Source organism: Sciurus carolinensis, chromosome X (genome assembly GCF_902686445.1).
Source record: "Sciurus carolinensis chromosome X, mSciCar1.2, whole genome shotgun sequence".
Taxonomy (NCBI): domain Eukaryota; kingdom Metazoa; phylum Chordata; class Mammalia; order Rodentia; family Sciuridae; genus Sciurus; species Sciurus carolinensis.
In genome coordinates this window covers 38,961,658-38,979,987 of record NC_062232.1, presented here as the reverse complement: position 1 = coordinate 38,979,987, position 18,330 = coordinate 38,961,658, and the positions used below count along the sequence as shown (strand labels likewise).

General features: G+C 36.5%; 1 protein-coding gene across 7 annotated transcripts in view; it reads right to left on the bottom strand.

Moving 5' to 3' along the window:
- Jade3 (jade family PHD finger 3) overlaps positions 1–18,330 on the bottom strand; it is a 138,059-nt gene that overhangs the window by 31,022 nt on the left and 88,707 nt on the right. For all 7 annotated transcript variants that reach the window (XM_047535989.1, XM_047535983.1, XM_047535990.1 and 4 more), the window contains 2 exons: positions 15,907–16,064; positions 3,369–3,559 (listed from right to left, as the gene is read on the bottom strand). In XM_047535989.1, the coding sequence (XP_047391945.1) occupies positions 3,369–3,559; positions 15,907–16,064 (349 nt within the window). The remainder of the gene's footprint in view (positions 1–3,368; positions 3,560–15,906; positions 16,065–18,330) is intronic.

The window sequence follows — 18,330 nt, the reverse complement described above, 5'->3', positions numbered from 1 at the left end:
GTAGGTGGGATTCTACAGGAGAAAACATATTTTTGTCCCCTGCTCTATAAAAACTGAGTTTAAAAAGTCTTGTATTAGAGCTACTCTTACATTTACCTATAAATACATATTAGCACTTGACATATGAAAGGAGTAACACATTTTACCGTATTTTTAGAAGTCTACTGGCCCTTTGAATTTTTTTTTGCCTAAATCCTAGTCAATCTCCTAAATCTCTCTCCATTTTCCCTTATTCCCAAGCTTCGTAATTTTGAACACTTTAATTTGTAGTGTAATAAAATAACTAAATCACATGATTATTTGTACATAAACAGTTCTTAGAGAGCTAGCTTCAATAAGCTTATCTAATGGTTATATAAGGAGGTTTTCAGTTTTAAGTCATAAAAGGAAGTTATAGGGACTATGTGTACATGATTAAACATATAAAATATTTTGTTTTCCAAACTTGATTTTTTAAAAATTCAATACCACTTTCAATGGCAAACTAATATAAACCTATTAGCATTCATAAATATCTGACTGCAATTCTAAAATTACCTTTTTGTTTCTGGATTCCTCTTTTCTTCTATACTTTTATTTTCTCTTAGCCTTCCACATTTAATTTAAGCTAAAGGATTCATATGGCAGATGTTGGTAACAACTAAACATTTTTCTTCTTAGGAGGAATAATGATTTTGTGAGAACACATATATACTCATTCTAACAGCTTGTAAACTCAGGAGTAATTCTCAAAATAATCCAGGACAAAATATTCAAGAATTCCACTTCATTTGTAATTTAAGACTTGATTCTAAGGATCTTTGGAATTCCTTACAAACTACTTTTTAATGTAGCTACTTATGAAACAAAAAACTACATAGGCCTTATGTTTCATTTTTCCAGCCAAGACTATATATATGTGTATATATATATGTATATTTTTATATATATAATGTATGTATAAATAATAAAGGAGTAGAGTGTCTGGTTAAGAGAACTTGGATTCCAACTTTACCTAATATTGGTTGTGTAAACTTTGACAAGTCATTTATTCTTTTCGGGGTTTAGTGTTCTTATCTATAAAGTAAAGATAATAATAACAAATTCACTGATTTGTTGAGGATAAAATAATACTCATACATTGCATAGTATAATGCCAGTACATAGTAAGCACTGAATTTATACATTTCTTTCTTCTCTCTCTCTCTTTCTTTTTTGGTACTGGACATTAAACCTGAGGGTACTTTACCACTGTGCTACATCTCTAGCTCTTTTTTTAGTGGGGGGGGGGGGACTGGGGATTGAACTCAGGGGCACTCAACCAACTGAGCCATATCCCCAGCCCTATTTTGTATTTTATTTAGAGATGGAATCTCACTGAGTTGCTTAGCACCTCGCTTTTGCTGAAGCTGGCTTTGAATGCATGATCCTCCTGTCTCAGTTCTCCCCCACAGCCACTGAGATTATAGGTGTGTGCCACCACTCCTGGATCTAGCCCTTTTAATTTTTTATTTTGAGAAAAGTTCTTGCTAAGTTGCTGAGGCTATCCTTGAACTTGCAATCTTCCTGTGTCAGTCTCCTGAGTCACTGGGATTACAAGTGTATGCCACAATTTCTGGTTACCTAAAAATTTCTTAATCTAAACCCCCAAATACTTAATTTAACATTGTTTCTAGAAATTTGCTTTAAGCTCCTAGAAGTGTCACTACAATATCATTCACCCTAAAGGAAAACTTGAGATAAGGCAAGTCCTATTTCAAAATTCTTCTAAGCTAAATGCAATGTGGTATCCTGGATGGGATCCAGGAACAGAAAAAGGCCAGGAATGGAAAAAAACTGTGAAATCCCAATATAGTCTGGAGTTTAGTTAATAGTAATATGCCTGTGTTGATTTCTTAGTTTTGACAAATGGACCACCTCAAAGTAAGATGTTAACATTAAGGAACTGAAACTATGTGAGGTGTACATGGGAACTCTCTAAACTAAATGTGCAACTTTTCTGAAAATCAAACTATTCCAAAATAAAAAATTTATTAAAAGGAAATTAATTATAAAGTATCAAAGGGTCCTTGTCATAGGTGGTTTCATACCAAAGGCAGCACTATGATGATTGCACTATCTACGATGGTACATGTTTCACTTGTACCAACACACTGAGCCAGCAGTCGATCTAATTATGCCCCTGTACTTTGATTTTCCATCTGTCAGTCTTTTGTTCCCTTCTTTTTGTGGTTACCACCCTAAATTGACCAGCCGCTCTCCTCTTACAGGGGAGAACAGGAGAAGATATAAAACAACAAGTTTAAAAATGCAAGGAATGAGAATTGGTTACTGGCAGAATAACTACTATCACCATGCCAAACTAGATTTAATATAATGTTATTTTTTTCACATGCATTTAAATACCAGCCTCAAAAGAAAGAAAAAAGGAGGAGGGGGGAATGAAAAACCACTTCTCCTTGTACTGACAATGAACAAATGTGATTTGAACAAAAATGAAATAAAATGCATTCTTACTATATCTCATATGGAGACTTAAAAATCACCCACAGTTCCATAGGAAAACTTGCCCTAAACTATGCTTAGACTAAAAACAGGTGAACAAAAGGTATGTCTAAGTATAAAGTGAGTCTCACTCATTTCAGCCTAGCACTTCCCAGCATTGATGGTATGGTACTGTCTGGTGACATTTACTTTCAAATTATTATTATGCTTTCTTCCAAGTTTTTTGTTTGCTTCAATAAATGTAAAAAATGTTTACTTTATTTTATTTCATTTATTAAAAAGTATATGGTAACTCCAGAACTCAGTGGAGGTAACTAAGAGCTGCTTGGGGTATGTTTCTCCCTAAATCTGCCATTTTTCTTCTGGGCAGCAAAATTACAAGTCTAGCATTAAGGGGCACTGTTCATAGCAATCTATCAGTTGTAATGGTGCTGCCCAATGCTAAAGTTGGAGCTTCTCTGAAACACCTGACACACGTATTTCTACACCTGACCCTGTTCACCAATCAGTGTACTTTCCAGGGCCAACCCAGGAACAGGCTTCAGAATCCTTATTAACCCAAAGTCTGATCAGCCATGACCACACTCACACTCGGCACTGGGAAAAAACCTCTCTAAACCTACACGCCATCCTTGATATGTGTTATTTACCTTGAATGAGCAAAGAAAAGGTCAGATTTAAATGTTATTGCTCAATTTCAATACATTTTTGCATTTGAAGAAATACCTCGGTAAGGTAAGATCAAAGAGATAAATAAATGAAAGGGCCAGATAAGAAAGGAAGGCAACAACCTTCCAGGATGAAACCAAGTTAAAGGGGTCTAACAACTTAAAAAAATCATGAGTTGAGTCAAAGAACAAGTTACTTGTGAGAAAATAACTTACCCATTTCTACGAGGTCTTCATTGAGTTCCTGAAGCCAGAAGATGTCCATGTCATCTAGGTCATAGCGGCATGTAGATGCTGCCAGCTCTAGGATGTTGATGTAGCCAGGCTCTGCAGTCTCTGGGCTGGAGCAACGGATGTACTTTCGGGGTCGAACAAAAAGAACCTCTTTTGCTTTCTCAGATATAACCCTAGAAAAGCAAGAGGAAGACACTGGTAATAATGATCAACAGATGACAGTTCTGGGCACTGACTGGATGGGTACAATAATACTTCAGGCCATGACAACAGAGCTGGATGCTCTCCCTTTCCATCCTAGGTACATGCTTTGGTTGGCCCTCTGAGAGAGAGGGCAGATTCCTTTCTAGAAAGCAAATGGTTCTGCAAATTGAGTTTTGTCATCTGCTGTGAACACACTGATACTTTAATGATATGTATCATTCATCCTCATGGATCCTGGGACCTGACTAGCATTCATTCTAATAAAATGTTGCTGCATTATTGTGTGTCCTTGGTACAGTGGTCACCAAGTGTTAATTAAAAGGGTAAATCTGAGAGATGGTGGTATGCTAGATCCCCAACCAAAGATAGTTCAATCAAATTTATGATTTTCTACCATGGAAATAATACTGGATGGTGGTACAGAGCACAGGCTTTTGACTCTTACAAGCTATTTTTTTTGCCATTCACTTGTATGGTGTTCTTGGGCAATTAATTAATATGTAGGGATAAGAATGATAAATTATGATAAAAATAATACCAAACTTGTATTGGCTATTATGATTATATGACAAAATGTTTGGCATAATGTACAGTAAAAACTTGGTGTTCAATAAAGTCAGTGATTATTATATTTATTATCTTCACTATGCAGATGAGTTAAAGTCAAGAGGCTATGTAGTTATACAGACTGAAGGCATTTCACAACCACAAACAGCAACCATAAGTCTCAGGATAACAGAGTGGAATGAAAGATTCCTACCTTTGCATCAGTGTGCAGGCCTGAGAAAACACATACTTCCTCTTACCCTTCTTGACACTCAAGAGCCCAAGGCAAGGAAACCAAACAAGGGAAGAAATGGAAGTTTTTTTTGTGTGCCAGCAACTTATTCTATAATTGATGGTTTAAATACCATGTGAGGCATTAGAAACTATAACCAGGCTGGGCATGGTGGCACACACCTTTAATCCTAGTGGCTCGGGAGACTGAAGCAGGAGGATCAAGAGTCCAAAGCAATGGCGAGGCACTAAGGAACTCAATGAGACCCTGTCTCTAAATAAAATACAAAAGAGAGCTGGGGATGTGGCTCATTGGCCAAGTACCCCTGAGGTCAATCCCAGGTACCAAAAAATAAAAATAAAAAAAACAAAGAAAATATAACCAGGAGGAAATATGGATTATTATTCCCTGGCAATCTTTTTTGTCTGATACCAGGAATTGAACCCAGGAGCACTCTATATCCCTGGCCCTTTTTATTTTTTATTTGGAGACAGGGTCTTGCCACATTACTGAGGTTAGCCTTGAACTTGTGATCCTCCAGCCTTAGTTGCTGGGATTATAGGCCTGCACCAGTGTACCCAGAAATTCCTGGTAATTTAAAACACAGGGTGGGTTGTCTTAAAGAAAAAACCAGAAATAGGCATACAGATGTCATCATAAAATAATAAAATTATTTCTCCGTAAGGCTCCTGAAGCTAGTTCCTTTACTCTGGTGTCATTTATGTGTAGAAGGATTCATAAACACAAACATAACCTTAAGAATGTAAATACATATAGGCATAGTCCACCCTATAAATATTGAGTTAATATTTCCTTCAAATATTCTTCCAAAAGACTAGTATTCCAATTGATGTATCTTGAATAATGTAAATAATTATACATATTTATACATTTTAATTTTTCTACCATATGAAGTTTTTTTAAAGCCAAAGGCAACAAGTATTTGGGGAAAAATGAAGAAACCTCAAATATTGATTAAAGCTAAAAATCTGAACTGTTATCAAAGGCCTGTTTCTAACTGAACTGAACACAACTGAAAAGGACAAGACACGTGAATTCTCCAGAAACTATGAGATTAAATATGCGGTGCTTCTTTGGTACATGGTCTACAAGGTAATTATAGAATATCCAAATTTGTTTCAAGATATGTCTTCTTCTAAAAAGAAGACTATTCATAGCCAATGATTTGTCTAAATTGTCTCAAGTTTTACATGGTACAGGTAGACTATAATTGTTTTTGAATTAAATTAATGTGTCTATGAAGCTTCTGAAAGAAAACAAAGGAGAATATATTTATGACCTTGGGGTAGGCAAAGGCATTTTAAATAAAACACAAATGCCATTAACCATAAAAGAAGAGATTGAAAAAAATCAATTTACTTCTGGTTATCAAAAGACACAATTAAGAGGGTAAAAAGGCAATTAATGGAACAGACAATATTTGTAATTACACAGACAAAAAGGAATTATACCTACGATGGACAGTAAACTCTTATAAATCAATTAGAAAAGGCCAAGACAGTCCAATTAAGCCAGGCAAAAGACTTTGGACACTTTATAAATAAGGCTATCCATATGGCAAACAAATTTTTTGTTATTGTACCAGGGACTAAACCCAGGGGTGTTTTACCACTGAGCTACATCCCAACCCTTTTTAATTTTGAGGCAGGGTCTTGCTAAGTTGCTTAGGCTTCACTAAGTTGCCCAGGCAGGATTCAAACTTGTGATCCTTCTGCCTCAGCCTCCTGAGTATCTGGGATTATAAGTGTGCACCACCTCACCCAACTGGCAAACAAACTTTAAAAGGCTTTCAAACTCATTAGTTATCACAAAAATTGAAATTACAATAACTCTAATCTATCAGAATGACTAAACTTTAAAAGACTGACTCAAAATTGCCAATACTAAGTGTTGGTAAGAAAGTGGAGCAAACAGACCTCTCATACACTACTGGTGGGAGTATGAATTGGTATAACTGCACAGGTAGAAGATATTATAGTTAATTGGGCATAAATAGACACATATTCTATGACCTAGCAAATCCACTTGTAGGCACTTAACAATTATGAACACAAATATGTACCAAAAGATGAACAAAAATGTTTGCATCAGCTTTTTTATAGTTGAAAACAGGAAACAACTGAAATATATATTGAGAACAGAATGGACAAATTGTGGCATATTCACACAACAGAATATGACACATTATGGTTTGGATCTGGATTATCTCCCAAAGTCTCAGCTGTTGAATCCTTGGTCCCCCATGCAGCAATATCCTGAGGTGGTACTTTTGGGAAGTGATTAGATCATGAGGGCTCTGCTTTCATCAGTGGAGCTATCCACTGATAGCTAAATGGACTACTGGGAGGTGATGGGAATTTGTATGCAGGTAGGGTATGGTTGGAGGAAGTAGGTCATTAGGGGTATGTCCTCAGGGACTGTATCTTGTCCTTGACCCTGTCCTATGCTTCCAGCTGCCATAAGCTGAGCAACTATTCTTGATCATGTCCTTCTGCTATCATGTTTCTGCCTTGAAGTCAGCTGACCACAGACAGAAACTGCTAAAACAATGAGCCAAAAATGAACCTTCCTTACTTTAATTGTTACTGTCAGGTCTTTTGGTTATAGCAACGAAAAGCTGACTAACACAACACAGAACTGAAAATTAACAAACTACTACACCCAACAGCTTGGATGACTTTCACAACCATAATAAACAAAACAATTCATTCTTGAATATATAATGTAAAATTCTACTTATATGAAGTTCAAAAACTGGCACAACTGTTACCTAGGGTGAAGAAGGTCAGTTACTGGCAGGGAGCAGAAGGAGGGCTTCTAGGGCATTGGTCATTTTCTATTTCTTGATCTGGGTAGCAGTTAAATGAATATGTCTAATTTGTAAAAATTCATTGAGCTATACAAATATGTTTTATGTAATTTTTGTGTGTATATCATATTTCAATGCAAAATTTATAACAATGAAAATTATAATGGCAATGCCACCACACTCATCTTTCCATATGTATTTTGAACTAAAGGTCTGAATCGAAGGAGAGTCTGACAAAAAATATTATAGGCTGAAATGGTAACACCAAATGCAAGAAGACACATGGGTAAAAGGTGAAGTTAAGGCAAACCTCCAAGGAAAAATTACTGTATTTATAATAATAGAGGAGAACTATGAGGATCAGTGAAAAAAATATTAATTGGTGATTTTTTTAAAAACACAGCTTTAGGGGCTGGGGTTCTAGCTCAGTGGTAGAACACTTGCCTTGCACTTGTGAGGCACTGATTCAATCCTCAGCACCATATAAAAATAAATAAGTAAATAAAGATATTGTGTACATCTACAAATAAAAATATTTAAAAACCCCAAAACAAAGAAAAACAAACAAACAAAGAAAACACAGCTTTAGGCTAGGATGTGGCTCAGTGGTAGCATATTTGCCTAGCATGCATGAAACCCTGGGTTCAATCCCCAGCATTGAAAAACAAAACAAACAAACAAAAACACAGTCTTAATATCTTCAAATATATATAACATTGCTACAGCTGGAAGAAATCCCAGGATTATCCATAGGTAAATTTTTTTTCAACCACTATGTACTAGGTTTAGAGAGACTTTTTGAATGACCACCTGACTACTTACCAATAACAAAGGTTCAAAAGCCCAGAGGTCTGAACGATTTTATCACGATGAGGTAAGTGTAGATTTCAACTTAGATGCTTGAATATAACTAAATATTATAATAACTTTCTATATGACTGGTCTTTGATTGGAAGGACCCACAAGCATACCTGCTTAGTTCCACAGAAAAATGGCCTGTTTACCTGTTCTTCAGGGTAGGCCAAAGTGGCTGGAACACCACAACTTATGGCCCACATGGACACTGCTATGCTACTGAGGAGGCAATAAAAAAGAAACTGCCACTACTTAAACCTGATTTAAGGCATCTTCTAGTGTCTTATGCACACTGACCCCTCAGTATCTCTTCAATTTATCTAAATATTTGGCAGGAGGAGACTATGCTACAAAATTATCATTTGTTAACAGTACAGAAACAAATACCAGAACATTATAGATTTTCTGAAGGCTTGAAATAAGTGTTTTAAAAACTAGATAGCAGACCCTTGTAAAATATCTTTAGGAGTAGTTTCCTAACATGCCCTCCTTTTTTTTTTCCAGTGCTGGGGATTCAACCTAGGGCCTGACACATGCTAGGCAAGTGCTCTACCACTGAGCCACAGCCCCAGGCCTCTTGGAGAATTCCTTTTAATGTATGTGTGGTACTTGGGATTCAACCCAAGGGTGCCTTACCATTGAGCTACATTCCCAGTCCTTTTTTTTATTTTTATATAGGGTCTTATTAAGTTGCTGAGAGTCTCACTAAATTGATGAGGTTGGCCCCAAACTTGTGATCTTCCTTCTTTAGTCTCCCGAGTTGCTGGAATGATTGGTGTGCACACCACCATGACTGGTTTGGGGTGGGGGAGGGAGAGAGGGAGAGAGGGAGAGAGGGAGAGAGGGAGAGAGGGAGAGAGGGAGAGAGGGAGAGAGGGAGAGAGGGGGAGAGGGGGAGAGGGGGAGAGGGGGAGAGGGAGAGGGAGAGGGAGAGGGAGAGGGAGAGAGAGATTGTGTGTGTGTATTTTTTGGTTGTAGGTGGACGCAATACCTTTATTTTATTTTTATGTGGTGCTGAGGATCAATCCCAGGGCCTCACGAGTGCTAGGCAAGTGTTCTACCACTGAATCACAACCTGGCTTTGAGTATTCTTGGTAAGTCTTCCTTTTTATTGAAACCTGGACGTTTTGGGTATTAAGAAACTCTGAATCTATTTAAAACATCATTTTTGGCTGGCTTCCTATGATACTACTGTTGTTGGAGACAGCGGTAGAGCTGGGAGACATTGCCTTGTTATTGTCAGGTGGCTGCAGAAATTCTAGTTTACATTGGCCTGTGTCAACATCCAAAGGGGGGCGGAATACCTGTCACTGTTGGGTGAGGCTGGGAGTTCTGGCTTCCAGTAGGCTTTTTTACCTCCCTTACTGGGACTGGTTAAAAATGCCTTATAGCAGTCCACGTATGACTTTCACTGATACTATGGGAGAGGGAAGTGTCATTATTGCTAGGAAAAGGTGAAAATACTGATTTTCCATTAAATCTCCTCTGATATAACCCCAGATATAGTGCCAGCATTACTGAGAAGCAGGTTGAAGCGACAATCTAGACTCCCTAATTCATCTTTTCAGGACACGGTTGGGGCGGCTGTTAATAGTTTGGATCTGTAATGTTCCCCACCTCGCCAAAAGCTCATGTGTTGAAGGCTTGGTCCTCAGCTAGTGTTGCTGTTAGGAGGTGATGGAAATTTCAGGAGGTGGGGCCTACGTGGAAGAGGTAGGTCACTGGAAGCATCCCTTTGAAGGGTTAATTTTATCCCCAGCCAGTTCCCATCCCCTATCCTTTGTTTCCTAACTACCACAAGGTGAGCAGTTCTGCTCTATCATGTGCTCCCTACTATGATGTTCTGCCTTGTCAAAGGCTCAAAGTGATGGGACCAAGTGACCAGGGACCGAAACTTAAGAAACCATAAGCCAAAATACATCTTTCCTCCTTCAAGTTGATTTTCTCAGAGACTTTGTCACGGTGACAGAAAGTTAACAGTTGGCTCAAGGTGTTTTTCTGTGGTGTTTGGCTGGAGCTAAGCAGATATTATCTAGAAGTTTTCTAGCAGGCTTTCTTAGCTTTATTTTTTGTCTTTGTTAGCTGGTGATTCTGAGTTTTGCTCAGAAGTCTGGGAACAAAAAGAAAACCCAGGGAATGTACAGCTGTGTTGTTCTTTGGGTCTCAATGATTCTAAATGTTCTACCTTCTTTCATTGTCTTTTCAAAGACTTAGGTGTGTGTTACATAAAATGCTCAGAGTTTTTAGTTGTATTTAGTAGGGGTAATAGGGAGAAGTACATTTACTCCATAGTTCTGCAAGTAGAAGTCTGGCTAAGACTGTTGCATTTTTAAATGAAAATAAAAGGGAGAACACTATGAAAAACTCTATACACATAAATGTGACCACTTGGAAAAAACAAATCCCTCAGGGATGGGGCTGTAGCTCAGAGGCAGAGCGCTTGCCTGGCACATGTGAGACAGTGGGTTGGATCCTTAGCACTACAGAAAAATAAACAAATAAAATAAAGGCATTCTGTCCATCAACAAATACAATTTTTTAAAAAAATCCCTTAAGCCACAAACTACCAAAAGTCACTGCATATGAAAAAGCTAAATATTAAAGAGACTAAATGTATAGGTAAGAAATTCCCAAAAGTGAAATCTCCAGATTCAGAGTTTTTCACTGGAGAATTCTATCAAATGTTTAAATGAAAACACCAATTCTATGCAATTTCTTCCAAAAAAAAAAAAAATAAAAACCAAGAGGAGGGAATACTTTCCAACTAATTTTATGAGGCCAATATTAGCCTGATTAAAAAAAAACAGATAAGAATATCATGAGAAAAGAAAACTACAGGTCAATATTCTTCAGGTACATAGACATAAAATTTTTCAATAAGAGAATTTTAGCAAATTGAATCAAGAAGTATATAAAAAGAATTCTAAACTCAGAGAAAGTACTAGTTATGGACTGAATTGTGTCCTTTACCGCTCAAAATTTTGTGTATGGAAGTCCCAACCCCAAAGTGACTGTGTTTGAAGACAGGTCCTACAGAGGGGTAATTAAGGCTAAATGAGACCATAAGGGTGGGGCTTGAATCCAATAGAACTGGCAAGTTTTTTTTGTTTGTTGTTTTGTTTTTTGGTGTGTGGTACTGGGGATTGAACCCAGGGTCTTGTGCATGCTAGGCAAACACTCTATCACTGAGCTATATCCCCAGCTCTTTTTATTTTTGAGACAGGGTCTAATCAAGTTGCTGAAGCTTGCCTCAAACTTGTGATCCTCTTGCCCCAGTCTCCCAAATAGGAGGGATTACAGGGATGTCCCAACACAACTGGTGGCTCTGGTAGCCTTACTAAAAAGGAAAATATCTCCCTCTATCTGCACATGCACCAAAGAAAAGCCATACAAGGAAATGGAAAGCAAGGAAGGGGGCCCTCAAAAAACTTCTGGTCTTTGATCAGGAACTTCTAGTCTTCAGAATTTTGAAAAATAAATTTATGTTGCTAAATACACCTAGCCTGTGGAATTTTATTGTGGTAGCCCAAATTGCCTAAAACATAGGAGTTTATTCCAACAAAGCAAGGCTGGTTCAATGACTGAAAAATCAATCAATGTAATTCATGATATTAATAGGCTAAGGAGGACAAATCACATGGTCATACCATTTGACACAAAAAAAAGTATTTGACAACATTCAGGGTCTATTCATGATAAAACTACAACAAACTAGTAGAGGTGAAATTTCTCAACTTAAAGAAAATTTACAAACCCTAAGATTGGGAACAAGGGAAAGATGTCTGCTCTCATCACTGCTATTTAGTATGGTATACTGGAAATTTTAGTCACTGCAATAGGCAATGAAAGAAATAAAAGGTAAACAGATTTATAAGGAAGAACAATCCTTATTTTCAGGTGACATGATGGTCTACACAGAAAAATTCCAAGGAGCTGCATACAGTGGCACACACTTGTAATCCCAGTGACTCAGGATGCTGAGGCAGGATCATAAGTTCAGCCTGGGCAACGCAGTGAGACAACGTCCCAAAATAAAAAAAATAATAATAAATATAAAGGGTTAGGGATCTAACTCCCATGGTAAGAACAACCCTGGTTTCAATCTCTAGTACTACAAAAATCAAAAGCAAAAAACAATTGCCAGAACTACATAATTCAGCCAGGTTACAGGAATATAAGATGAATATACAAAAATTCACTGTAATTGTACATATTAGCAATTAATATATGGAAACTGATATTATAATTATAATACCTTTAACAATGGCTCAAAGTTCAACATTTAATTTAAATCTAGCAAAAAATACAGGACTTGTTTCCTGTAAACTACATAATGCTGATGAAAGAAATCATAGATGATCTAATAAATAAATGGGAAACTGGAAGGCTTGACATTGTGAAGATGTCAATTTTCCTCAAATGATATATAGGTTTAACTTAACTCCTGTGAAAATCCAGCAAGGTTTCTTATAGAAACTAGAAATGCCACAGCAATTTTGAAAAATGAAGAACAAAGTGGGAGGAATCAACTTATCTGATTTTGAGACTTGACCTGAACCTTACATCTTATACAAAATTAATTCAAAATGGATCATGCATTTCAATGTAAAATGTAAAACTATAAAACTGTGTGTGTGTGTGTGTGTGTGTGTGTGTGTGTGTGTGTGTTGCTGGGGGATGAACCAAAGGCCTCATGCATGTCAATCAAGTGCTCTACCACTAAACCACATCCCTAGCCCTAAAACTATGAAATTCTTAAAAAATAGGAGAAGATCTTTGGGATGTACAGATAGATGAGAAGTTCATAGAGATGACATTAGACACATGATTTAAGCTGGGGACAGTGGTGCATGCCTATAATCCAAGCTTTTTAGTAGGTTGAGGCAGGATGATTGCAAGTTTGAGGCCAGCCTTGGCAACTTAGCAAGACCCTGTGTCAAAAACAAAAAAACAGGAAAGGGTTGGAAATGTAGCTCAGTGGTAATACACCCCTGGGTTAAATCCCCAGGACCAAATAAATTTAAAAAAATACTCCAATTAGAAATTGGGCAAAAGACATGAAAATACATTTCACCAAAAGGATATATGGATGAGAAATTAGGAAGTTCTGACAAAAACCTAGAGTTGGGGGTGGGGGTGCATGCTTATAAAACCAGTGACTTGGGAGGCTGAGACAGGAGGATCTAAAGTTTGAGGCTAGCCTGGCCTGGGAAACTTAGCAAGACCACCTCTGAAAATTAAAAAAAATTAAAGAATTGGGAATATAGTTTAGTGGTTAAGTGCCTCTGGGTACCAAGCAACAACAAAAAACCCCTGAAGACTTAGGTCCTGCCTGTAAAAGGCCAGACTTGGAATAGTGTCACATCATGGGGCAAAATAAATAAGCCTGAATTTACATAGTACTCAAAAATGTTAACTGAACTTATTTGCTTTTTTTTTTTTCGTGGTACTGGGGATCGAACCCAGGGCCTCGTGCTTGCAAGGCAAGCACTCTACTGACTGAGCTATCTCCCCAGCCCACTTATTTGCTTTTGAAGATTAAATGAAGTACGTTAAAAACTAATTCTTCATCAACGTTCTAATATCATTTCATCCCATACAGATTTTTCATGTTTTTATTAGTGCATTTTAATTATACAGAATGGGTTTCATTGTGACATATTTGTATGTGCAGATAAAATTTTGATCATACCCACTTCCCTTTTCCCCCAGTCCCCTCTTCTTCTCTAACAGTTGCTGTGTTACTTTCATGTTGTCTTTCTTTTCCCCCTAGAGTCTACATATGGGGAAAACATGATACTTGTCTTTGAGTCTAGGTTACTTTTCTTAACATTATGGTCTTCAGTTTCATAATTTTCCTGCAAATTACATGATTTCATTCTTCTTTATGGCCAAATAATACTCCATTTTGTGTGTGTGTGTATATATACATATATATATATATATATATATATATATATATATATATATATATATATATATATATATCTCGCATTTTCTTTATCCGTTCATCTACTGATCAGTCCCCAGGCTGATTCTATAACTAGGATATTGTGAATTGTGAGACGATAGGCATGGGTATGCAGGTATCTCTATAGTATGTTAACTTTAATTCCTTAAGGTATACACCCAGGAGAGGTATAGCTGGATCATATGGCTAAAAACAATACATTCCACCTAACAAGTGCAACCAGTTCCAGATTTCATTAAGGAATTCAATATGATCAATAATTTAATATTCTGCTTTGTTGTTTAATTAAAATTAAGGATTTATATGACGGGCAAAGAACTATGGGAGGGGCTGGGGTTGTAGCTCAGTGGTAGATCACTTGCCTAGCACATGTGAGGCACTGAGTTCAATCCCAGCACCACATAAAAATAAATAAGCAAAATAAGAGTATTGTGTCCATCTATAACTAAGAAATATTTTAGGAAAAACAACTATATGAAGCAAAAGAGATTTAAAAAATTCATAGCACTTAAGATGGTAAGTATTCCAAACTCAGAACAAATATTATAGCACCAAGGCCGCATATGAAATAAAGGGTGTACATCTCTTCTTGTGAGAGAAAACTAACTCATTAAGTCTCCAAGTTTACTCTTTTCTAAATTGTTGCTCTATTCTTGTTACCCTACTTATTAGATAGATACTATTTTAAAAGTGGTACATTGGACTTTCTCCATTTAAGCTGAAAGATTAAAATCACTGCCATTATATAGACAATTAATATTGATATTGACTTGGAGTGTCAATGGAATGGTGACTACAGTTATACAAAAATACAGACACCAACGACATGAAAATGCTCAACTCCTGTGTTCATTCATGATGCTTTTCTGATTTTTAGGAGGGAGGAAAAGGTGTTGATGATGAGCTAGTGAGGCCTGGGACATGTTTTGAGCAAGGTTCTGAGGCTTTCTTTAATAGGATGTGGATAGCCTCTTGTGGGAGGGACAGCCTGGACCTTGGTTTCTAGAAATGATTCAACAAGCAGTTCTGGAGGATAACTAGGTCCTAAAAACCTGGTGCCGAGAGCAGAAAATTCAAGGACGTTTATCTCTGTCCTGTAAGAACCTGATACAGAGTAGAAACAGATGTACAATGAGATCTACTGTTTCTCCTACCAGCTCCTTTACCTGAAGTTATATGACCTACTTATTCATTTCTTCATTCACTCAAACTTACATTTAACTTCATAATAGCCATTATATAAAGTACCAGGAACACAAAGATCAGTAAGACAAAATGACTCCACAAAGTAGCCATTATTTTTGAGGAGCTGAATTTACACTTTTTCTGGTAGAAAAGTCCTTCTCTTTCCACAAAACCAAAACCCACTCCTACTTCAACTTTCTTCTCAAGTCTTTGCAAATGAAGGCCATATACTTATAGTCAATTCAATTATTCCAGTATTCCCCTCTCATTTGGGCTTATGCATTTTAGAAACTGTATGCTTTTGGCCCTTTATTGATGCCATCACTATGATGATCCTATTATATTAAGCAACTCCTCATGGGAAAGTTATTTAATTAATGCTGTATTTCTCTTTGAAGACTAATAAATGCTACTGAATATTGAATCAGACTTGGGAATTTTGCTCTCCAAAACCTTACCATCATTTCAGATTGAACTTCCAACGGTTTCATCCTATGAATGAGTTTGCATTGTTCTTGAATAAATGGGCTTTAACTACTGATTCACCATGGTATAGTGTGTCTCAGTGAATTGGTAAACATGTTATGTGACTTTGCTTTATAAATGTATAATTAGTCACTCTTTTTTTCCCCAAGCAGCACACAAATAACCATGAGAGCATTAATTTCCCAAGTCAAAGGTGCAAGCATGCAAATACCTGAGGGAAGGCTGTGGAACAGTGTCTGGATTGGCTGGTACCTGGACTCCCTTTTCCCATTCTTCTTTCCATGTGTCCGAAAAGAGGTAATAGCTGTCAGGATTGATGTGATGAGAATCTGGAATTTTCATGGCACTGATGAGGTCCTTACGAAATACCTGGGAAGATATTGCACATGCCTTGAGAAGTTCATAACTATGGAACTAATTCCATTTAATGTTCTTCTTTTATTTTTGTATTTTAGGGAGTACGATTAAAGCCAGGGGCCTTTTACCACTGAGCTACATTCCCAAGCCCTTTTAATTTTTTTTTTTTTAATTTGAGACAGGGCCTCACTATGTTGCTTAAGGTCTTGTTAAATTGCTGAGGGCCTTTGCTAAGTTGCTGAGGTTGGCCTCAAACTGGTGATCTTCCTGCTTCAGTCTCCCAAGTTGCTGGGATTATAGGCACAGGCCACCATGCCCAACTAATATTTCCTTTAAAAAAGGCCATCCCACATCCTGCTTCCTAAATGGCCAGACCAACTTCTGTTTGAAAAGTTTTGAAGAACTGAAGGGCAGTTAAGCTATTTTGGACTTAATAAAGAGTAAAAGGAGTCCTTCCTGAATTATCTTCTTGGGCTCATTAAATTTAGATTAACAACATAAATTACTCTAAAACAGCTTGCAACAAAAAATCCTTAACTCTCTTAAGCTAAGCAACAAATATCAACTGATAACTTATAATTATTTATTTGGTCATTGACTCATTTTAAAAGTATTTACTTAGAAATAATTCTACACCCACAGAAACATTACAAAAAAACAGTACAGAGTTCCTATACACTCTTCACTTAGTTTTGTGTAAATTAACATCTTAAATAATTCAAGTACAATGACCCAATTGAGGAAATTAACATTGCAATACTATTAACTAATCTGTAAACTTATTACGGTATTAGAAATAAATGTGTTATAGGCACATTTATGTCCTTAATTGGTTGTAAAAATTATTGATTTTGTTTAGTTCATATTCTACTACCTACTGAAGTCTTTTATTGCTTGTTAATTTTACCATCAATTTTATTCAGTTTTGCAGATATAATACCACATTACCTGCAAACAGGGTTTTGCATCTTCTTTACCTAGTCTTATATCTCTTATTGGTTTCTCTTATTTAATTGCATTGGCTAAACCTCAACTAATATTTCAAATAGTAAAAGAGATAGTGGGCATATGTCATCTGTCTGAAATCAGTGAAAATTTAATGGGGAAACAGTTTCCCTATTAAATAAAATACTAGGTTTAGGACTATATGGTATATATATTTCAGAATGTCAAGAAAGCATTTTGAAGATGCTATTTTCTTTAATGTTGAATTATGTTAAAGATTTCTTCAGTGTATATGGAAATAATTTTCTCTTAGATATATTAATATATTGTATATCATAATTAGATTTTCTAATACTAAAACAAACTTGCATTTCTAAGGTAAATGTGCTTGATCATGGTATACTATTTTCTTAGTATAATACTGTATTCTGTTTTTAATATTTTAATTAATATTTTTGTATCATTTTCATGAGTAATACTGATCCATAGTTTTCTTGTATTCACCTTATCAGGTTTGGGTATCAGTGTTTTACCTGTCTCGTGAACTAAATTAGGACACTTTCTTCTCTAAGGCTCTGAAATAACCTGAGAATTACTGGGATTATTTGGTACCTATGAAACCATCTGGACCTAGTGCCATTTTTGTGGGATAGTTCCTTAATAATTCTGTTGACTTCTGTGGAAATTACCTTTCAAAACTTATTACCTCTAATGGGGTCAATTTTGGTAACATGTATTTCCACAGGAAGTTATCTATTGTTATTTAGGTTTTCAAATTTATTTGTACAGGCAGTCCCACTGTTCACAGCAACGTGGGACCATAAAAATGACACTCAATGCTGAAACCATGAAAAGAAATCTTAGTTGTTTGGTGTTAGGGACTGAATCCTGAGTCTTGTGCATGCAAAGCACATGTACTAGTACTAAGCTGTACCCATACCCTCTTATTAATTAATGGCAAAATTATGATTGTCTTGTGACTCCTAAAAATTGTTAAAATATCAGAAACTTTCTTAGTGCTGACTATAATGTATACAGAAATGAAAATAAATATTAGAATTGATATTTAGTATACTATAATTAAAACATGAAAAACATTGAGAATCAAAGTATTTTATTTCTCTGTAGACAAACTTATCAAGACTATGTTGAGCCAGGCATGGTAGCGTGTGCCTGCAATCCCAGCTACTTGGGTGACACAGGCAGAAAGGTCACAAGTTCAAGGCCAGCCTCCACAACTTAATGAACCCCTGCCTCAAAAAACAAAAGGGGCTGGAGGTGTAGCTCAATGTTAGAGTGCTTGCCTAGCATGCGCAAGGTCCCAGGTTCAATC